Source organism: Sus scrofa, chromosome 7, assembly GCF_000003025.6.
Source record: "Sus scrofa isolate TJ Tabasco breed Duroc chromosome 7, Sscrofa11.1, whole genome shotgun sequence".
Lineage (NCBI taxonomy): Eukaryota > Metazoa > Chordata > Mammalia > Artiodactyla > Suidae > Sus > Sus scrofa.
In genome coordinates this window covers 29,066,233-29,082,263 of record NC_010449.5, presented here as the reverse complement: position 1 = coordinate 29,082,263, position 16,031 = coordinate 29,066,233, and the positions used below count along the sequence as shown (strand labels likewise).

The following is a 16,031-nucleotide window of genomic DNA, read 5'->3' as shown; positions in this document are numbered from 1 at the left end:
AGCTATACTTTTGTGAATCTATATGGGAAAAGAGTCTGAAAAAGAACGGATGTGTGTATATGTGTAACTGAATCACTTTGTTGTACAACAGAAATTATTACAACTTGTAAATCAACTATCCTTCAATAAAATTTTTTTAATTGGGAAAAAAACCTTTAATGGCTTTACTGTTAAAAAAACTTTATGAAAGTGTAGTTGATTTACAATGATGTGCCAATTTCCGCACAGCAAAGTGACTCAGTTATACACATAACATACATTCTTTTTTTTCCCTCCCAGGCTGGGGTCAAATTAGAGCTGCAGCATATGCCACAGCAATGCCGGATCCAAGCCACATCTGTGACCTACGCCGCAGCTTGTGGCAATGCCAGATCCTTCACCCCCTGTGCAAGGCCAGGGATCAAACCCACATCCTCATGGATGCTAGTTGGGTTCTTGACCTACGGAGCCACAACAGGACTCCTATATATTCCTTTTTTAATTCTTTTCCATCATGGTCTAGCCCAAGAGACTAGATGTAGTTCCCAGTGCTCTACCATAGGACCTCACTGCTTATCTATTCTAAACGTAATAGTTTGGATCAACTAACCCAACTCCCAGTCCATCCCACTCCCTGCGGGCTCCCCCCGCCCCCGAATCCCTGGGCAACCACAAGCCTGTTCTCTGTGTCTGTGACCTTGCTTCTGTAGAAAGCAGTAATTGTATGTTACATATTCAATATCCTATGAACCAAACTTTAACAATCAAAGACCACTCATGCCTTAACTCTTTCATCCTCTCCTGGGATTTCCATTTAAGTGAGTATTATTCCCTGTATGGAAACCAAGACAATTTTAGATACACTGCTACCATTAGCCACTATCTAGCTGAGTATATCACACATGATAGGGTACAACCAAAACGAAAAGGAAAAATAAATTAAATGCTAAACACTGTAAATCTGCAGCTCTCACTCATGATGCCTGATGCAAACTCTGTGCATTCAGCCAAATGCTGAATTTTCAGCCACGGCTGAATTCTGCCTCAGTGACCAGCCAGGCTGGGTTCTAGGAGGTCATTAAGGTTCCACCCCTCAAATCACAGTGGCTCACAGAGAAGGAGACAGTTTCAGCCCCTGCTGCCTGGTTCCAATCCTAACTCCAACCACTCACGGGATTAAGACCCAGAGCTCCTCCAATGGAGACTCTCAGGCTAAATGAAGTCAGTCAGAGAAGGACAAATCCACATCACTTGTATGTGGAATCTTAAAAAAAAAAACCAATGCCAATGAACTTGTTTACAAAACAGAAACAAACTCTCACAGGCACAGAAAACAAACTTGCTGTTACCAGAGGGGGAAGGGGCAGGGAGGGATCCTCAGGAGTTTGGGATTAACAGATACAAACTACCATGAATAAAATAGATAAACACAAGGGCCTCCTGTCCAGCACAGAGAACTATACCCTATCTTGTAATAACGTATAATGGATAATGATCTGAAAAAGGATATACATAAGCATATAGAAAGTATACGTATAAGCGATCACTTTGCTGAATACCTGAAACCAAGGGAAGACTGTAAATCAACTCTAACAATTCAAAAAGACCCAGCGCTCTATCATATTCACATCGTCTCTCTAAAATCGATTTTCCTCATTTTTAAAATGTAAATGATGCCATGACAATGTCTACCTCCTGGCGTGGTTCTCAGGATGGGCTGAGCACTGTGCCCTGCCCACAATTTCAGGAGCAGGACCTGTGACTTGAGGCCCCTCCCCCACAGCCCACCAGGAGCATCAAACACAAACAACCAGCAGGAGGGCTCCATCCAGGGCACTGCCAGCTGCCACCCCAAGGCAGGCTGGTGCCTCTTCTGCCCTGACCCCTCTGCTTCCCCTCACCCTCAATTTTCCAGAAGGACCTCTTCCATGGGAAACAAAGTATGATACACCCTCACTTCCCTACCCTACTTCTGCCTTTCTACTGCTCCCCTCAGTCTCCCCTCACCCTGCACAACCTGGCCTGACCTGGCGTTCCGCAGGATGTGCTGAGTAAGGCGGGTGGGGGAGATGGAGAGAGGGGGAGGGGAGGGGGAAGGAGGGGGGAGGAGGTGAAGGGGAGGGAGAAGGCTGGGGGGGGACTGGGACGGAGGGAAGAAGGAAGAAAAGAAGGGGGAGGAAAGGGGAGGAAGGGGGAGGGAGAGAGGAAGGGGAGGGAGTGGGAGGGAAGAAGGGAAGAAGGGGGGAGGGAGGGGCCGAGAGGGAGGGGAAGGGAGGGGTGAAAAGTACCAAAGATCAGGAACACATGGCGTGTTTTCACTGGCTTGAATGAGTTTCAGCCTCTTGTGTAAACCTCGTCCCCTTAGGAAGTAAATGTCTTCCAATTCCCCTCAATTTGCAGCAATCACTGACCCCCAACACTGCCCTGGATGCCTGGCACTGAGCCCCGGCCAAGGGTCACTCAGAGAGAGCCCACCGTTACCTAAGCTTCAGTGGAGTCATCTCTTGTGAATCAACTTCATAACCCCAACCCAGGGCGATGCCTAGAAACATCTTCTCAATGAAAGAGCAGGAGCCAACCCACCCCACCCCAGGGCGCACACTGGAGTCTGCAGACTGCCCACTTCCTGCCACGTGAACTGCCCCAGCCTCCGGGAGCTGGTCAGCTGAGGCCGCAGATGTGAAAGTCCTGGGAGCAAAGTCAATGCCACCAGACGACTGGGCGGCAGCAACACCCTATTTTTACAGATGCTGTCATGGTTCTGGCATGAGACCACACCAGGAGCCAGCTTCCAAAGCTGAGTCACACACTCCCTGAGGGATTTTTCGCATTTGCATTTTGTTCTCTGCAAGGCCAAGAAGGCAGCTTTTTAAAAAATAATTTTAATTTACTGACAAGATTTAAAAGTTTAATCATATTTACCTTTTTTTTTTTTTTTTTGGCTACACCAGTGGCATGCAGAAGTTCCCAGGCCAGGATCAAACCTGCACTACAGCCGGCTGGAGCCACCACAGTGACAAAGGTGGATCCTTAACCCAGTGAGCCACCAGGGAGCTCGAGTTTACTGTTTATACAGTGGATGGGTAACACTGGGAAAGGCAGCATCTGAGGTTAAGAGAACTAAGAAGTTCCGTGTGGAGAGACTCTTAAACAGAGGGAAGGATAAAGGATTCTGGGGAAATCACAGCTGGTAGCCCTCTGGAGGCCCCTCGTTTCGCTGGTAAAGAAGCTGAGGCCAAAGGTGGGGACCGGGCTTGTCTGGGGTCCCTGAAAGGGAGCTGGTACCTGTCTCCTCAGTTACAGTTCAGAACCTGCGAGAGAGGGGGAATCTCTCATTCCTTCGTATTTAGAAAAGAAATTTAGGAGTTCCCGTCATGGCTCAGCTGAAACAAATCTGACTAGTAATCCATGAGGACACAGGTTTGATCCCTGGCTTCACTCACTGGATTAAGCATCTGGCATTGCTGTGAGCTGTGCTGTAGATCACAGATGCATCTCCCATCCCTCACTGAGGTAGCTGTAGTGTAGGTCAGGGGCTACAGCTCTGATTCAACCTCTAGCCTGGGAGCCTCCATATGCCAAGGGTGCAGTCCTAAAAAGAGCAAAAAAAGAAAAGGAAGAAAAAGAAAAAAGAAATCTACCCCTATGGCTCAGCCTGACTTTCCCACGGGTCAGGAGCCCTGGGGGTACCCCCTCTGAGCACAGGCCCTGCTGGGGACGGTCTGCGAGGGGTCCCGGGCAGCCCTACGACTGAGGTCAAGTCCTGGCCAAGCAGCTGCTACACAGAGGGACCCACACTGGGTGTCGCCGAGAAAGTGATGAGCGTCAGGGTTCATAGGGGCCCCCTCGCTAGGCTAGGCTCACACCCTTGACCCACAGACCAGTAGGGCATCCCCGCTCTCCTTCGGGAGCTGCTGCAATTGGCCGTCTGCCCTGAGCTGCAGAGAAGCACACTGGTTTCTGAGACCTGGATCCTCCCAGGGGTTAGTTCTGTTCCAACAGGTGGACAGAATTTTAAGCTAATTATGGAATTAGGGAAATATACATAATAGGTATTCAATAAACATCTGCTGCAGAAACGGTAAGATGGATGGACTGGGAGAAGGGAGGCGGCAGCCCTTTGCTGGTGTGGACGAATTAAGTCTAAGGTCCAAGGAAAGAAAAAAGATGGTCACAAGAGGTGTCCTCGTTTTTTGTTTCTTGGGTTTTTTTGTCTTTTTAGGGCCTCACCCACAGCATATGGAGCTTCCCAGGCTAAGGGTCCAATCAGAGCTGTAGCCGCCGGCCTACGCCACAGCCACAGCAACTTGGGTTCCGAGCTGCACCTGCAACCTACACCACAGCTCACCGCATCACCGGATCCTTAACCCACTGAGCGAAACCATGGATCGAACTCTCATCCTCATGGATGCTAGTAGGGTTCATTAACCACTGAGCCACAACAGGAACTCCTGTGTCCTCTTTTCTAAGAAGCAGTGGTGATATCCAAGCTACACAGCGCCTACAGCCTCCTAAGTCTTTCTCCCACGTGCTCCCCCTTCATTAAACGCTCAGAATAAGAAACTATCCTAGGAATTCCCCTTGAGGCTCAGTGGGTTAAGAAGCGGACGAAATCCATGAGAATGCAGGTCTGATCCCTGGCCTTACTCAGTCGGTTAAGCATCCGGCATTGCTACCAGCTGTAGCGTTAAGTTGCAGATGTGGCTCAGATGAGGTGCTGCTGTGGCTGTGGTGTAGGTCAGCAGCTGTGGCTCCAATTTGACCCCTAGCCTGGGAACTTCCTTATGCTGTAGGTGCGGCCCTAAAAAGGGAAAAAAAGAAAGAAAAAGAAAGAAACCATCCTAGTTCACAGATGGGGTGAAAAGCAAGTCTTCTGATGCAGAGCTCCTCAGCCTCCTTGTCTCTGCTGCTGCAAAGCTGTAGCAACTCCCTACAACATTTCGGGAAGAGTTTTCTCCATTGATGAAACAGCTTGCTTCACAGCAGCAAAAATGGATTTAAGGGACCCATGATGGATACGGAAATGGAGTTCGTCAAAGGGTCTTCCTGCCGAGCACAAAATCCCTACTGGCGGGGAGCATTATCCAAGAGTATTGTCAAAGGAATTGCAACTCCACATATTTTTTTTTTTTTAAATAAACGAGAGCATGTATAACCTGAGAGAGTTCAGGTGTTAACAGGATGAAGGCAGCAGGTTGGAAAAGGTGATCTTAAGATTCTTCTGCCTCCCAACTTTTTTTTTCCTTTTTCTTTTTAGGGCCACACCTGCAGCATATGGAAGTTCCCAGCCTAGAGGTCAAATCAGAGCTGCAGCTGCCAGTCTACGCCACAGCCACAGCAATGCCAGATCCAAGCCGCATCTTCGACTTACTCTGTAGCTCACAGCAACACAGGATCCTTAACCCACTAAGCGAGGCCAGGGATCAAACTCGCATCTTCATGGGTACTAGTCAGGTTCTTAATCCGCTGAGCCACAACAGGAACTTCCCGACTTTTTTAGCGGACTTATTTCAAGAATGAAGTTTAACGTTGGAAGGTTAGAACAAAGCCGGGAGGTGGTGATCTGTATTCCATCCGTAACCCTACGGCTTCCTCCCCTCTGGGATGCTGAGAGCCTCAGTGCACCTGCGCACGAGGTTCAGCTGGTCCCAGCCCCACGTGATCGGAAGTGCCTGCACCAGGGAGAGGACCATTCCTTGCACCCTTTACTCACAGCGCGTGACACTGCAGTTGGGCGAAAGCAAACTCCATACTGAAATTGTCAAAACACGCAAATATTTCCAAGCCAAGACATTTGCTTCCAAAGACAATTTCTTCAACGATGTTTTAACTATTTTGGCAGAAACCAGTGTAATCAAACACATTTTTAGTGTCTGCTTCCAAGTTGCAAAAATGTGTGAAAATGCTCCTCAAAACAGTCTTAGCTGCCAAGATGGCGCACGTATTTTGAAAATTCTATCTGGTGGAAAAACTGCCTCCCTAAAAGGAAGAGTTTAAGGCTCAAAATGATGGCTACCTTCAGCAAAGGCTCATTTGTTTCTTATTCAAATACAAGTGGAAACTAACAGAAAGGAGTTTCCATTGTGGCTCAGTGGGTTAAGGATCTGATGTTGCCGTGGCTGTGGTGTAGGCCGGCGGCTACAGCTCTGATTCAACCCCTAGCCTGGGAAACTCCATATGCCGAGGGTGCGGCCCTAAAAAGACAAAAAAAAAAAAAGAAAGAAAGAAACTAACAGAACCATTTTTCTCATAAAGCAAAAGATTTGAAACTTTGATGTCCTCCACTGAACTGACATGACAGAGGCATTCTAAAATGTTGATAGAGCCAAATTCTTTGCAGCAATTTTATAAATGATATTTTGCAAACTGGTTATGAAATCCAAATGATGGCTAGACATTTTTTTTAAAAATCAATACACGCATTTTCATTCAAAAAGATGAACTGATTCAGAAAGAAATGAGTCAACTATAAACCAAGTCAGCTTTGCTTTCAAGATCTGCAGAGCAAAGCTACGAGAGAAAAGGAGAAACATGTAGATTTTATCCTAGTTATTGAATTCAAAATATGGTTTTGTGGCCTAAGATTCATAAAAGACTTGGTTAAAGAAAAACATATTGAATAAATATTATATGTCAGTGAGGCTGAGTATCTGTATTAGTCTAACATTTTGAGATGGTTCTCAATTATTGTAAGCTTTTATAATACAAAAGTCAATTCATACAAATATCTAACCTGTCATTACTTGGATACTGATAACGTCATTTCTACAATGTACTCATCCCACCCTTCCCACCATGGCTTCTTTCTCTATGTCACAGCCCTGTTCATTGTGATTCACCAAAGGATGAAAAGGAACATTCCACGAGTTCAGACTTCAGTAGTTAACATGGCTACATGACATGGGACATTGAAAGCACAACAGTCCATGGAGTTCCCATTGTGGCGCCGCAGAAACGAATCCAACTAGTATCCATGAGGATGCGAGTTTGATCCCTGGCCTCATTTCAGTGGGTCGGGGATCAGGCGTTGCCATGAGCTGTGGTGTAGGTCACAAACATGGCTCGGATCCTGTGCTGCTGTGGCTGTGGTGTAGGCCGGCAGCTGCAGCTCCAATTCAACCCCTAGCCTGGGAACCTCCATATGTCTCAGGTATGGCCCTAAAAAGCAAAAAGAGCAAAAAAAAAAAAAGCAAAAAAAAAGGCCAACAGTACCCCTTTATCCACAGTCTTGCTCTCTGTGGTCTCAATGTCTGCAGTCAACCACAGTCCAAAAATATTAAATGGAAAATTCCGGAGGTAAATCATTCTTAAGTTTTAAACTGCATGACGTGGTGGGTAGCGTGATGAAAGCCTGCACCATCCAGATCTGTCCTGCCCTCGGGGGAACCACCCCTTCGTTCCGGGTACCTGGCCCACTAGTCATTTAGTAACGTCTTGTTACCAGATGGACCTACGGCATCGCAATGCCTGCAATTCAAGGAACCCGTATTCTACTTAATCGAGGCCCCAAGTGAAAAGCAGTGATGCCGGGAACTCGCATATTCTCCTACGGCGCCAGGTCTACTAACTACACAGGAAAAAGCACTGTATAACATAACACACACAGGGTTCAGTACCATCGCAGTTCCAGGCATCCACTCGGGGCCTTGGGAGGCATCTCCTGCAGATCGGGTTGGGGGTGGGGGCAACTGTATTGATGCTCATCATCACCAAAGCCTTGCAAGTGACTGGGTTTACAGCCATGGTCACTGTCATTCATTAGGAATAAACAATAGGATAGAGGTGCCTGGTGTTGGTTCAAAATAGAACGAGTATATAATACATGTTGGTAGAAAAACTAAAGAGCAGAGGGATGAAGGAGGGGCTGAAAACACTAAACAAGAAGGTATGCAGTGGTTAACCTGGATTCTGAGGAATTTAAAACTTAAAGAGATGGGGAAGGCGGTGGGGGGGGGGGGCAATTGGCTCAGAGTAACTCTGGGTGACATGCAAGCCCTTCCTCGTACTGGCTGAGTGACCCGAGCATGTCACATACATCTCCTGAGGCTCCAAGACCTCTGTGAATGGGGCCACAAGAGAACCACTTCAGGACGGTCTGGGGATTTTGGGTTTTTTTGCTTTTTAGGGCCACACCCTGCAGCATATGGAAGTTCCCAGGCTAGGGGTCGAATCAGAGCTGCAGCTGAGGGCTATCCCACAGTCACAGCAACGCCAGATTTGAGCCTCATCTGCAACCTATGCAGCAGCTCACGGCAACACCAGATCCTTAACCACTGAGTGAGGCCAGGGATCCAACTCACATCCTCCTGGATACCAGTCAGGTGCTTAACCTGCTGAGCCACAATGGGAACTCCAAGAACCACTTCCTGGTGGTTAAACAGCCCAACAGTGGGGTGTCTAGCAGGTGTCTGACTCCACAGATGCCATCTCTATTAACAGCAGTATCAGCATCTCGTCCAATACCCTCAATTTCTGGAAAACGAAGCAGAGACCTGGAGAGACACAGGCACCAAGCGCATAGCTCTCTGGTTGCAAAGCTGGGCTGCCACCTCCCGCTCCGGGTCCAGGATCCACGCTGCTGGTCAGAAAACCCGTGGTGAGAAGAGAAAAAGAGGGCGCTTTCTAGAAACACGTGAGAGGGTGCCTGAAATGTACGCACTCTTCTCAGGCTCAACTACAAGACAGCCTCATCCAGCAGAATCGGGGGTGAGGCTGCATCTGGAGACGATTCCCCCACAGGGACCCTGGGGTCACGTGAGAGAAAGGAGAGGCAGGGCCCCAGCCATAGCCTTGACCTTCAAAATCACCAACAAGAAGAGTTGGGGCACCCAGCCATAGCCTTGACCATGAGAACCAACCACAAGAGTCGGGGCACCCCAGCCACAGCCTTGACTATGAGAACCAACCACAAGAGAGTTGGGGCACCCCAGCCATACCCTTGACCATGAGAACCGCCCACAAGAGAGTCAGGGCATCCCAGCCACAGCCTTGATAGTCAGAATCACAGCCCCATGTCAGAATCACAGTGATCTGTTCTAGCAGAGTCACCAGACTGACATCCAGGCATCTATATTTTCAAAGAGCTCCTCGGGTGATGCTTACAAGAGTCAGAGAACCAAGGGCTGGAAAAAGACATAACAACTGTCCTTGCTTAGATCAATATAACAAAACTGGGAAGAGGTGTGACTTATGAAACTCAAGAGAGAAGCACTGGAGGGCAAAGGTGGAGACAGGTCCCAAGAGCAGAGCGCACAGGAGCCAGACAAAAAAGGGTCCCTGCCAAGGCGCCAACCTCCAGCTCCTTACTCCCTGCCCCCGGGCGTGGTCTGCCTCTGTCACCTCTGCTGGGAGCACTCACCCTCCACAGGCCATGAGCGTCACAGGTGAACACCAGTCCCACAAACACCAACCCTGCTCCAGCACACAGCAACCTCAGCAGAACCAGAACGCATCGCATCAAAGTAGGATGCTGCGCCCTCTCAACTCAGCCACGCCCACTGGCTGTGTTGTCTTAACCCCACTTTCTCATTCTTCATTCCATGCAAAAGGAACCTCCTATTTGGCCTTTTAAGCAGTTGTTAGAAAGGTCAAAAGATACAATATGTCTGAAAGTGTTTCTCCAATTTCAAAACAATATGTGAATCTCAGATAGTCCTAGAGTTCCCCTTGCTGCTTAGAAGGTTAAGAACCTGACATATCTAGAGAAATGACAATAAAAACAAAAATAAACAAATGGGACTTAATTACTTAAAAAGTTTCTGCATAGCAAAGGAAATGCTAAACAAAACCAAAAGACAACCCACAGATTGAGAGAAAACATTTGCAAATGAAGCAACTGATAAGGGATTAATCTCCAAAATATATAAACACCTCCTGCAGCTCAATTTCAAAAAAACAAACAACCCCATCAAAAAAATGGGCATAAGATCTAAATAGACAATTCTCCAAAGAAGACATACAGATGGCCAAAAAACACATGAAAAAATGTTCAACATCACTCATTATCAGAGAAATGCAAATCAAAACTATGAGGTACCACCTTACACCAGACAGAATGGCCATCATCAAAAAGTCTACAAACAATAAATACCGGACAGGGTGTAGAGAAAAGGGAACCCTATTTCACTGTTGGTGGGAACGTAAATTGGTACAACCACTATGGAAAACAGTTTGGAGATTCCTTAAAAAACTAAAAATAGAAGTACCATTTGGTCTAGCAATCCCACTCCTGGGCATCTATCCATGACTCAAAAAGATACATGTACTCCGATGTTCATTGCGGCACTACATACAATACCCAAGACATGGAAACAACCTAAATGTCCATCGACAGAGGAGTGAATCAAGAAGATGTGGTACATATACACAATGGAATATTACTCAGCCATAAAAAGGAAAGAAATAATGGCATTCGTAGCCACATGGATGGACTTAGAAATTATCATGCTAAGTGAAGTCAGACAGTGAGACAGAAACATCATACGCTATCACCTACATGTGGAACCTAAAAAAAGGTTCTTAGCAGAACCTTAGCAGAACAGATACTGACTCACAGACTTTGATAAACGTATGGTTTCCAAAGAAGACGGGTTGAGGGCGGTGGTCTAGGGATTAGGGATGGAAATGCTATGAAACTGGGTTATAATGATCACTAAACAACTATAAATGTAATAAAATTCATTCAGTTAATAAAAAAAAAAGAACCTGACATAGCGTCCATTAGGATGCAGGTTCAATCCCTGGCCTAATTCAATGGGTCAAGGATCCAGCAATGCCGTGAGCTGTGGTGTAGGTCACAGATGCAGCTCAGATCAGTGTTGCTGTGGCTGTGGCATAGGCTTCAGCTGCAGGTTCGAGTAGACCCCTAGCCTGGGAACTTCCATATGCCACCTGAGATAGTCCTTTTTTGCAGTTACACCTCCTTACCCTAGTAAAGATGTACCTGCTCTGAGACTTACATTCAGCAGGTACCCAAACAGGGGCAGCTTAGGATCCCCCCCCACCCCCGCCAGAACCCCCATGCCTGAGGGCTGCTCAGGGTCAGCTCATGTTGGCAAGGGCTGAAGAGGAAATGGGCTGGTCACCTCAACTAAGAATGACAGGAAAGTCAGAGGCCTGGACTAAATCTAAGGGTAAGATGAGTTCAAAGAATTGTACACTATTCCACATGGAGATTAACTCAAATGTCATTGAGCCCAATCCTGCAAACAACTGAATAGGAGCAAACATGGTTCAAGTAGAGACAACGTGAAAAAGATAACTGAAGGCACAGTACCTTGCAAAGTAATGCTGGGTAATGGGCCATTCCTGGGATGCGAAACTAAGGAAGGACTGAGAGCTCACATTTGCATCTAAATCTGTGATCAAAGAGGGAGAATCCAAAGCCAGATAAAGAGGACTGTGCATAGTTCTAACTAAATATAATGAAGCAGAGCCCAGCTCCAAGGTACCAGGAAAAATGTGCTGAGAGGGGCTGCTAAGCTGTTGGTCAGACTCTGCCCCAGAAGGGTCTTTATCTGGACCACAGGTAGGTTAAGACGTCAAACCCCTCAGATAAAATAAGGACTACCCAGAGCTCCCTGGTGGCTCAGGGGGTTAAGGATCTGGCATGGCTGCAGCTTTGGCTCAGATTCGATCCCTAGCCCAGGAACTTCCATATGCTGTGGGTGTGGCCCAAAAAATAAATAAATAAATAAGCACCACCCATTCAGCCTCTCCCCAGAAGATATGTGGCTTTGAGTACCTCCGTATCACAATCATTTAACACATCTGAATGACAGGTTTATACTTATTTTTACATGTATTTTCCACTGAAGATAAAATGAATGACACGCAAATTAGAAAGGGGTAAAATCCTTGGCATGAGGAAAATATAAGGGGAGGGGGGAGGCTTGTGCACCACTTAGGAAACAGATTCTAGGAGTTTCCACTAATGAAAACATGTATGGCTTACTTGAAGCCAAATTAGGCAAAACACAGATGGAAAACATATGTGAGCAAAGCAAGCGGTTGCATTCCTAACACACAGCAGCCAAGTGGCTCTCTTTCGCACTGACCCTCACGCCAGACCCACAGATGATGGCCCGGACCGGATGCTTTCTTTATCCACTATAACCGCGGTAAAATGTAAAGAGAAGGATGACACAACATCAGGATGGCGCAGTGGTGCACACAAACCAGGGAACCCGCTTCTGGAGGACCAGGGCCAAAGTCAGTGACGACTGCATGCGCTGACCCTAATGAAACCACATCCGATCACCGGGAAGGTGGATCTCTGCCAGGCCAGACAATGACCTTGCCACGCCTACTTCACACCATATATACCATCTGGTCCAGATTTCTTCTTAAAAGGCAATGTCAGGAGTAGCTTAAAGAAAAAGCCATCAACTGCTAACTGGTAACACCTAAAGGACGTGGCTTTGGTAATGCACTTCTCCAGCAAATAAATATCCTCTTGCAATTTACAAACAAGTAACAGGATTTCCGGTTGTGGCTCAGCAGTAATGAACCTGATGAGTTCAATCCCTGGCCTTGCCAGGAGGGTTAAGGATCCTGTGTTGCCGTGAGCTATGGTGTAGACTGGCAGCTGCAGCTCCAATTTGACCCCTGGCCTGGGAACCTCCATATGCTACAGACTTCCCAGCAATCTGAGGCTGAGTCATATTCAAATTCCTGTGACTTGCTGCCCAAGTGAGTTCTGATTTTAGACGGGGCAGGGGAATAACCCATATAACAAGGAGATGGAATAGATTTGGACAGTTTCATCTGTGCCCACCACCCCCAAAACAGACACAGACACACGTGGAATTGAAAGCAGTGATGGAGAACTAGAATCTGGCTTTTCAAACCGATCAGCAAGTCAGTACTGCCTGATCCTTGTCCTGTCGCCTCCCTTCATCTGTCATGAAGTTACTGTCTTGTCATAACGGCTTTTTTCCCTCTTTTTCCTTTTTTGGCTGCCCCAATGGCATACGGAGTTCCTGGGCCAGGGATCAGATCCAAGTCAAAGTTAAGACCTAAGTATGCTGCAGCTAGAGCAACACCGGATCCTTTAACCCACTGTGCCAGCCCGAGATTGAACCTGTGTCCTGATGATGCAGAGATGCTGCCGATCGCAGTGCACCACAGTGGGAACTCCTGTCATAACTGCTTTGTGATTTAACTTTTGTTTCCAAAGACTATTCCATCAGAAAAGCCAAGGGCCATGATCTACAAAAGTACAAAAGATCTTCACTCTCTTCCAGCTGTGCTTCACAACAATACCAAACATGTACAGGGATTGACCAGCAAGGTCCTACTGCACAGCAGGGAACCCTACTCGAAATTCTGTAATGAACCATAATGGAAAAGAAGACGAAAAAGCACGTATATGCGTATAACCGAGTCGCTTTGCCGGACAGCAGAAACACAACATTGTAAATCAACTACGCTTCCGCACAATTTTTAAAATAATATTAAAGGAAAAATTTTAAATTATAGGGCTTGAAATAAAGCTATGATTAAAGAATGTATCACAAAAAATAAAATCATCATCAAACCCAAGGCTATGAGTCAAATGCACCAAGAACTCTACAGTGCTCACAAAACATTTACGAGTGACTGATTACAGACCCCCAGCCAGCTGTGCACACCTGGCGTCCTTATTTACATGTTAAACTCGGGCTCCAAGCTGCACTTACCTCCTTCCCATCCGCATCCTTGGAAGAAAGGAACACATTAGTACAGAGAGAACGACAGCTCTTTTCTTCAAACTGGAAGTGCTCTGTTGCGTGAGGGCAAAATCTCTCCGTGCCTTGCTTTTCCTGAACGCTGCTGTCATTTTTTGCTGGGTCTTCCAAAAATTCACATTTTTCAAGCGACCTCTCTGGGCCACCATGCATCCGGGGTAAACTGGCTGCCGTCTGGAAGGCAGAGCCATCCCTGTTTCTCTGGAATGTTATTTCTCCCGCGTTGGCATCATCTAAAGGTTCCATCCCTTTCGCACAGTGAGGAGTGCTGTCTTCTGAAATCCCTTCCTCCAGTTCATTAACTCGGACTTCTGTCTCACAGCCTTGAGCAGGGGAGGGCCCCCCAAGATGAGACTGGCTGCTCACCTTCCTGTGCTGGACCCCTTCCTCCAGAGTGAAGCTGGAGCCCCCACACCCCTGCTGGACCCCCTCCTCCAGAGCCAGGCTGGAGCCCCCACACCCCTGCCGGACCCCCTCCTCCAGAGCCAGGCTGGGGCCCCCACGTCCCTGCCGGACCCCCTCCTCCAGAGCCAGGCTGGGGCTCCCACATCCCTGCTGGACCCCTTCCTCCAGAGCCAGGCTGGGGCTCACACACCCCTGCTGGACCCCCTCCTCTGGAGTGAAGCTGGAGCCCCCACACCCCTGCCGGACCCCCTCTTCCAGAGCCAGGCTGGGGCACGCATGCCCCTCCCGCAGCAGCGCCCTTGGCCAGGGGGCCACCCCCGCTCCGGGAAGCCGAGGAGCGCTCCTCTTCTCCTGTTCATGCTTTGCCCCTCCGGACTGTGGGTCAGTCCCACTTTCCTTGGTCGGGTCTCTTCTGAAGTATTTCCTTCTTCCAGCTGAACACTTTTCGGGTCTCAGAGGGGTTTTGGCAGGATCCAGAAACTGTTCTTCCTTCTCGGCTCGGACACAGCCGCAGACATTCCCCATTTGATTGGCAGGAAATCACGGCTGCACACTCTCACTCATTTCAAAAACCGAGGCCTACTCAGATGCCCCCAGGTCCCCAGACCCCCCCTCTGTCCTCCGATTCCTCGGACCTCACGACCATCCCCTTCAGCCCGAAGCCATTTTGCTTATGAGAGGGACACGCGCCAGCAAGGCTGTGGCACCCTGCCCGGTCAGGCCCTGGGGCTCATTAGACACTGTGGCTTATTTCTGGCCACCAATCCTCTTAGACAAACAGCCCTGCTCACTGTCAAATCACCCACTGAAGCATTTTCCAGGCAAACCTTTAGCTTCGCTGCAGGAAAAGATTCTGACCCTCGCTTTAACTTTCAGTTTTCCGAAACGCTGTCACAGGACCCAAGTTTGCGTTAACCTTTGGAACTACTGGTGATTCAGCCAATCTGAACACGAACAGAAAGCAAATTCCAGCCAGGAGAGGGTTAGCAAATGTCCTTCAGGCTCAGTTTCAAAGTGCCTTTCAAATTCAGTTTCAGGGAGTCGCTGGCATACAATTTACTTTCTGAAGAGACATAAACTAATTAAGGTATGTGCAAAAAAAGAAAAAGGCTCAAAGACCTCTATAAATTTTATTAAGTCTCTTACTCAAAACCAGAAGCCAAAAAAAATAACAAGAAGATTCAGTAGGTGAAGGAGAGAGAATACAGGCTGGATGCTTAAAACAACTCTAACTCTGTTTCTAACATCAGTCTCTTGGAAGAGTTTGTCATAATTTTCATATGACGTAAATATCCACTTCTTTTTTATGATCATTAGGGTTTTCATATAAGCAAACGCGTCACTTTTATTATTTAAAGCAGAGAACACTCAGCCTAAAGAAACACCTGTGTGCTCCACATGAATGAAGGCAGTTGAACTTTACATGAAACTTTTATAATTGTACCCTAGTTAAATATTATGCAGTTTTACTAGGACCATGCTGAATAAATAATAAATCCGTATGGGATCTGATTACCTAAGGTGTGCATATTTCTAACACTGAGTCATAGACATGGTAAAAAGGAAATTAGCAATGGCAAGCCTAGTGTCACAGGTAAGCCACAATCACTTGACTAATAAAAAACTGATAACTGCTTTAACTCTATCTAGGTTGTCTTTAGACTGATCAAAAGATGGAACTCATCTTTTTTTAAATAAAAGTATTCCATTAAGAGTTCCTGTTGCGGCTCAGCGGGGTAAGGAACCAACATAGTATCCATGAGGATTCCAGTTTGATCCCTAGCCTGGCTCAGTGGGCTAAGGATCCAGCATTGCTGCTGTAACTGAGCAGGACCCTGAGGGGCTCCTGGGCACACAAGCCTTTTTTTGACCCCCATCGCTTGTTTATAGGGAATAAGCCTCAGTCTCCACAACCTTCCC

The 16,031-nt window shown here is 47.3% G+C and overlaps 1 protein-coding gene across 29 annotated transcripts in view; it reads right to left on the bottom strand.

Moving 5' to 3' along the window:
* DST (dystonin) overlaps positions 1 to 16,031 on the bottom strand; it is a 487,727-nt gene that overhangs the window by 217,886 nt on the left and 253,810 nt on the right. The window contains exon 1 of one of the 29 annotated variants that reach the window (XM_013977757.2): positions 13,659 to 15,780. The exons of the other annotated variants lie outside the window; for them this stretch is intronic. Within the exon in view, the coding sequence (XP_013833211.2) occupies positions 13,659 to 14,636 (978 nt within the window). The 5' untranslated portion in view covers positions 14,637 to 15,780. Of the gene's footprint in view, positions 1 to 13,658; positions 15,781 to 16,031 lie in introns of those variants that run through there. 29 annotated transcript variants of the gene reach the window in all.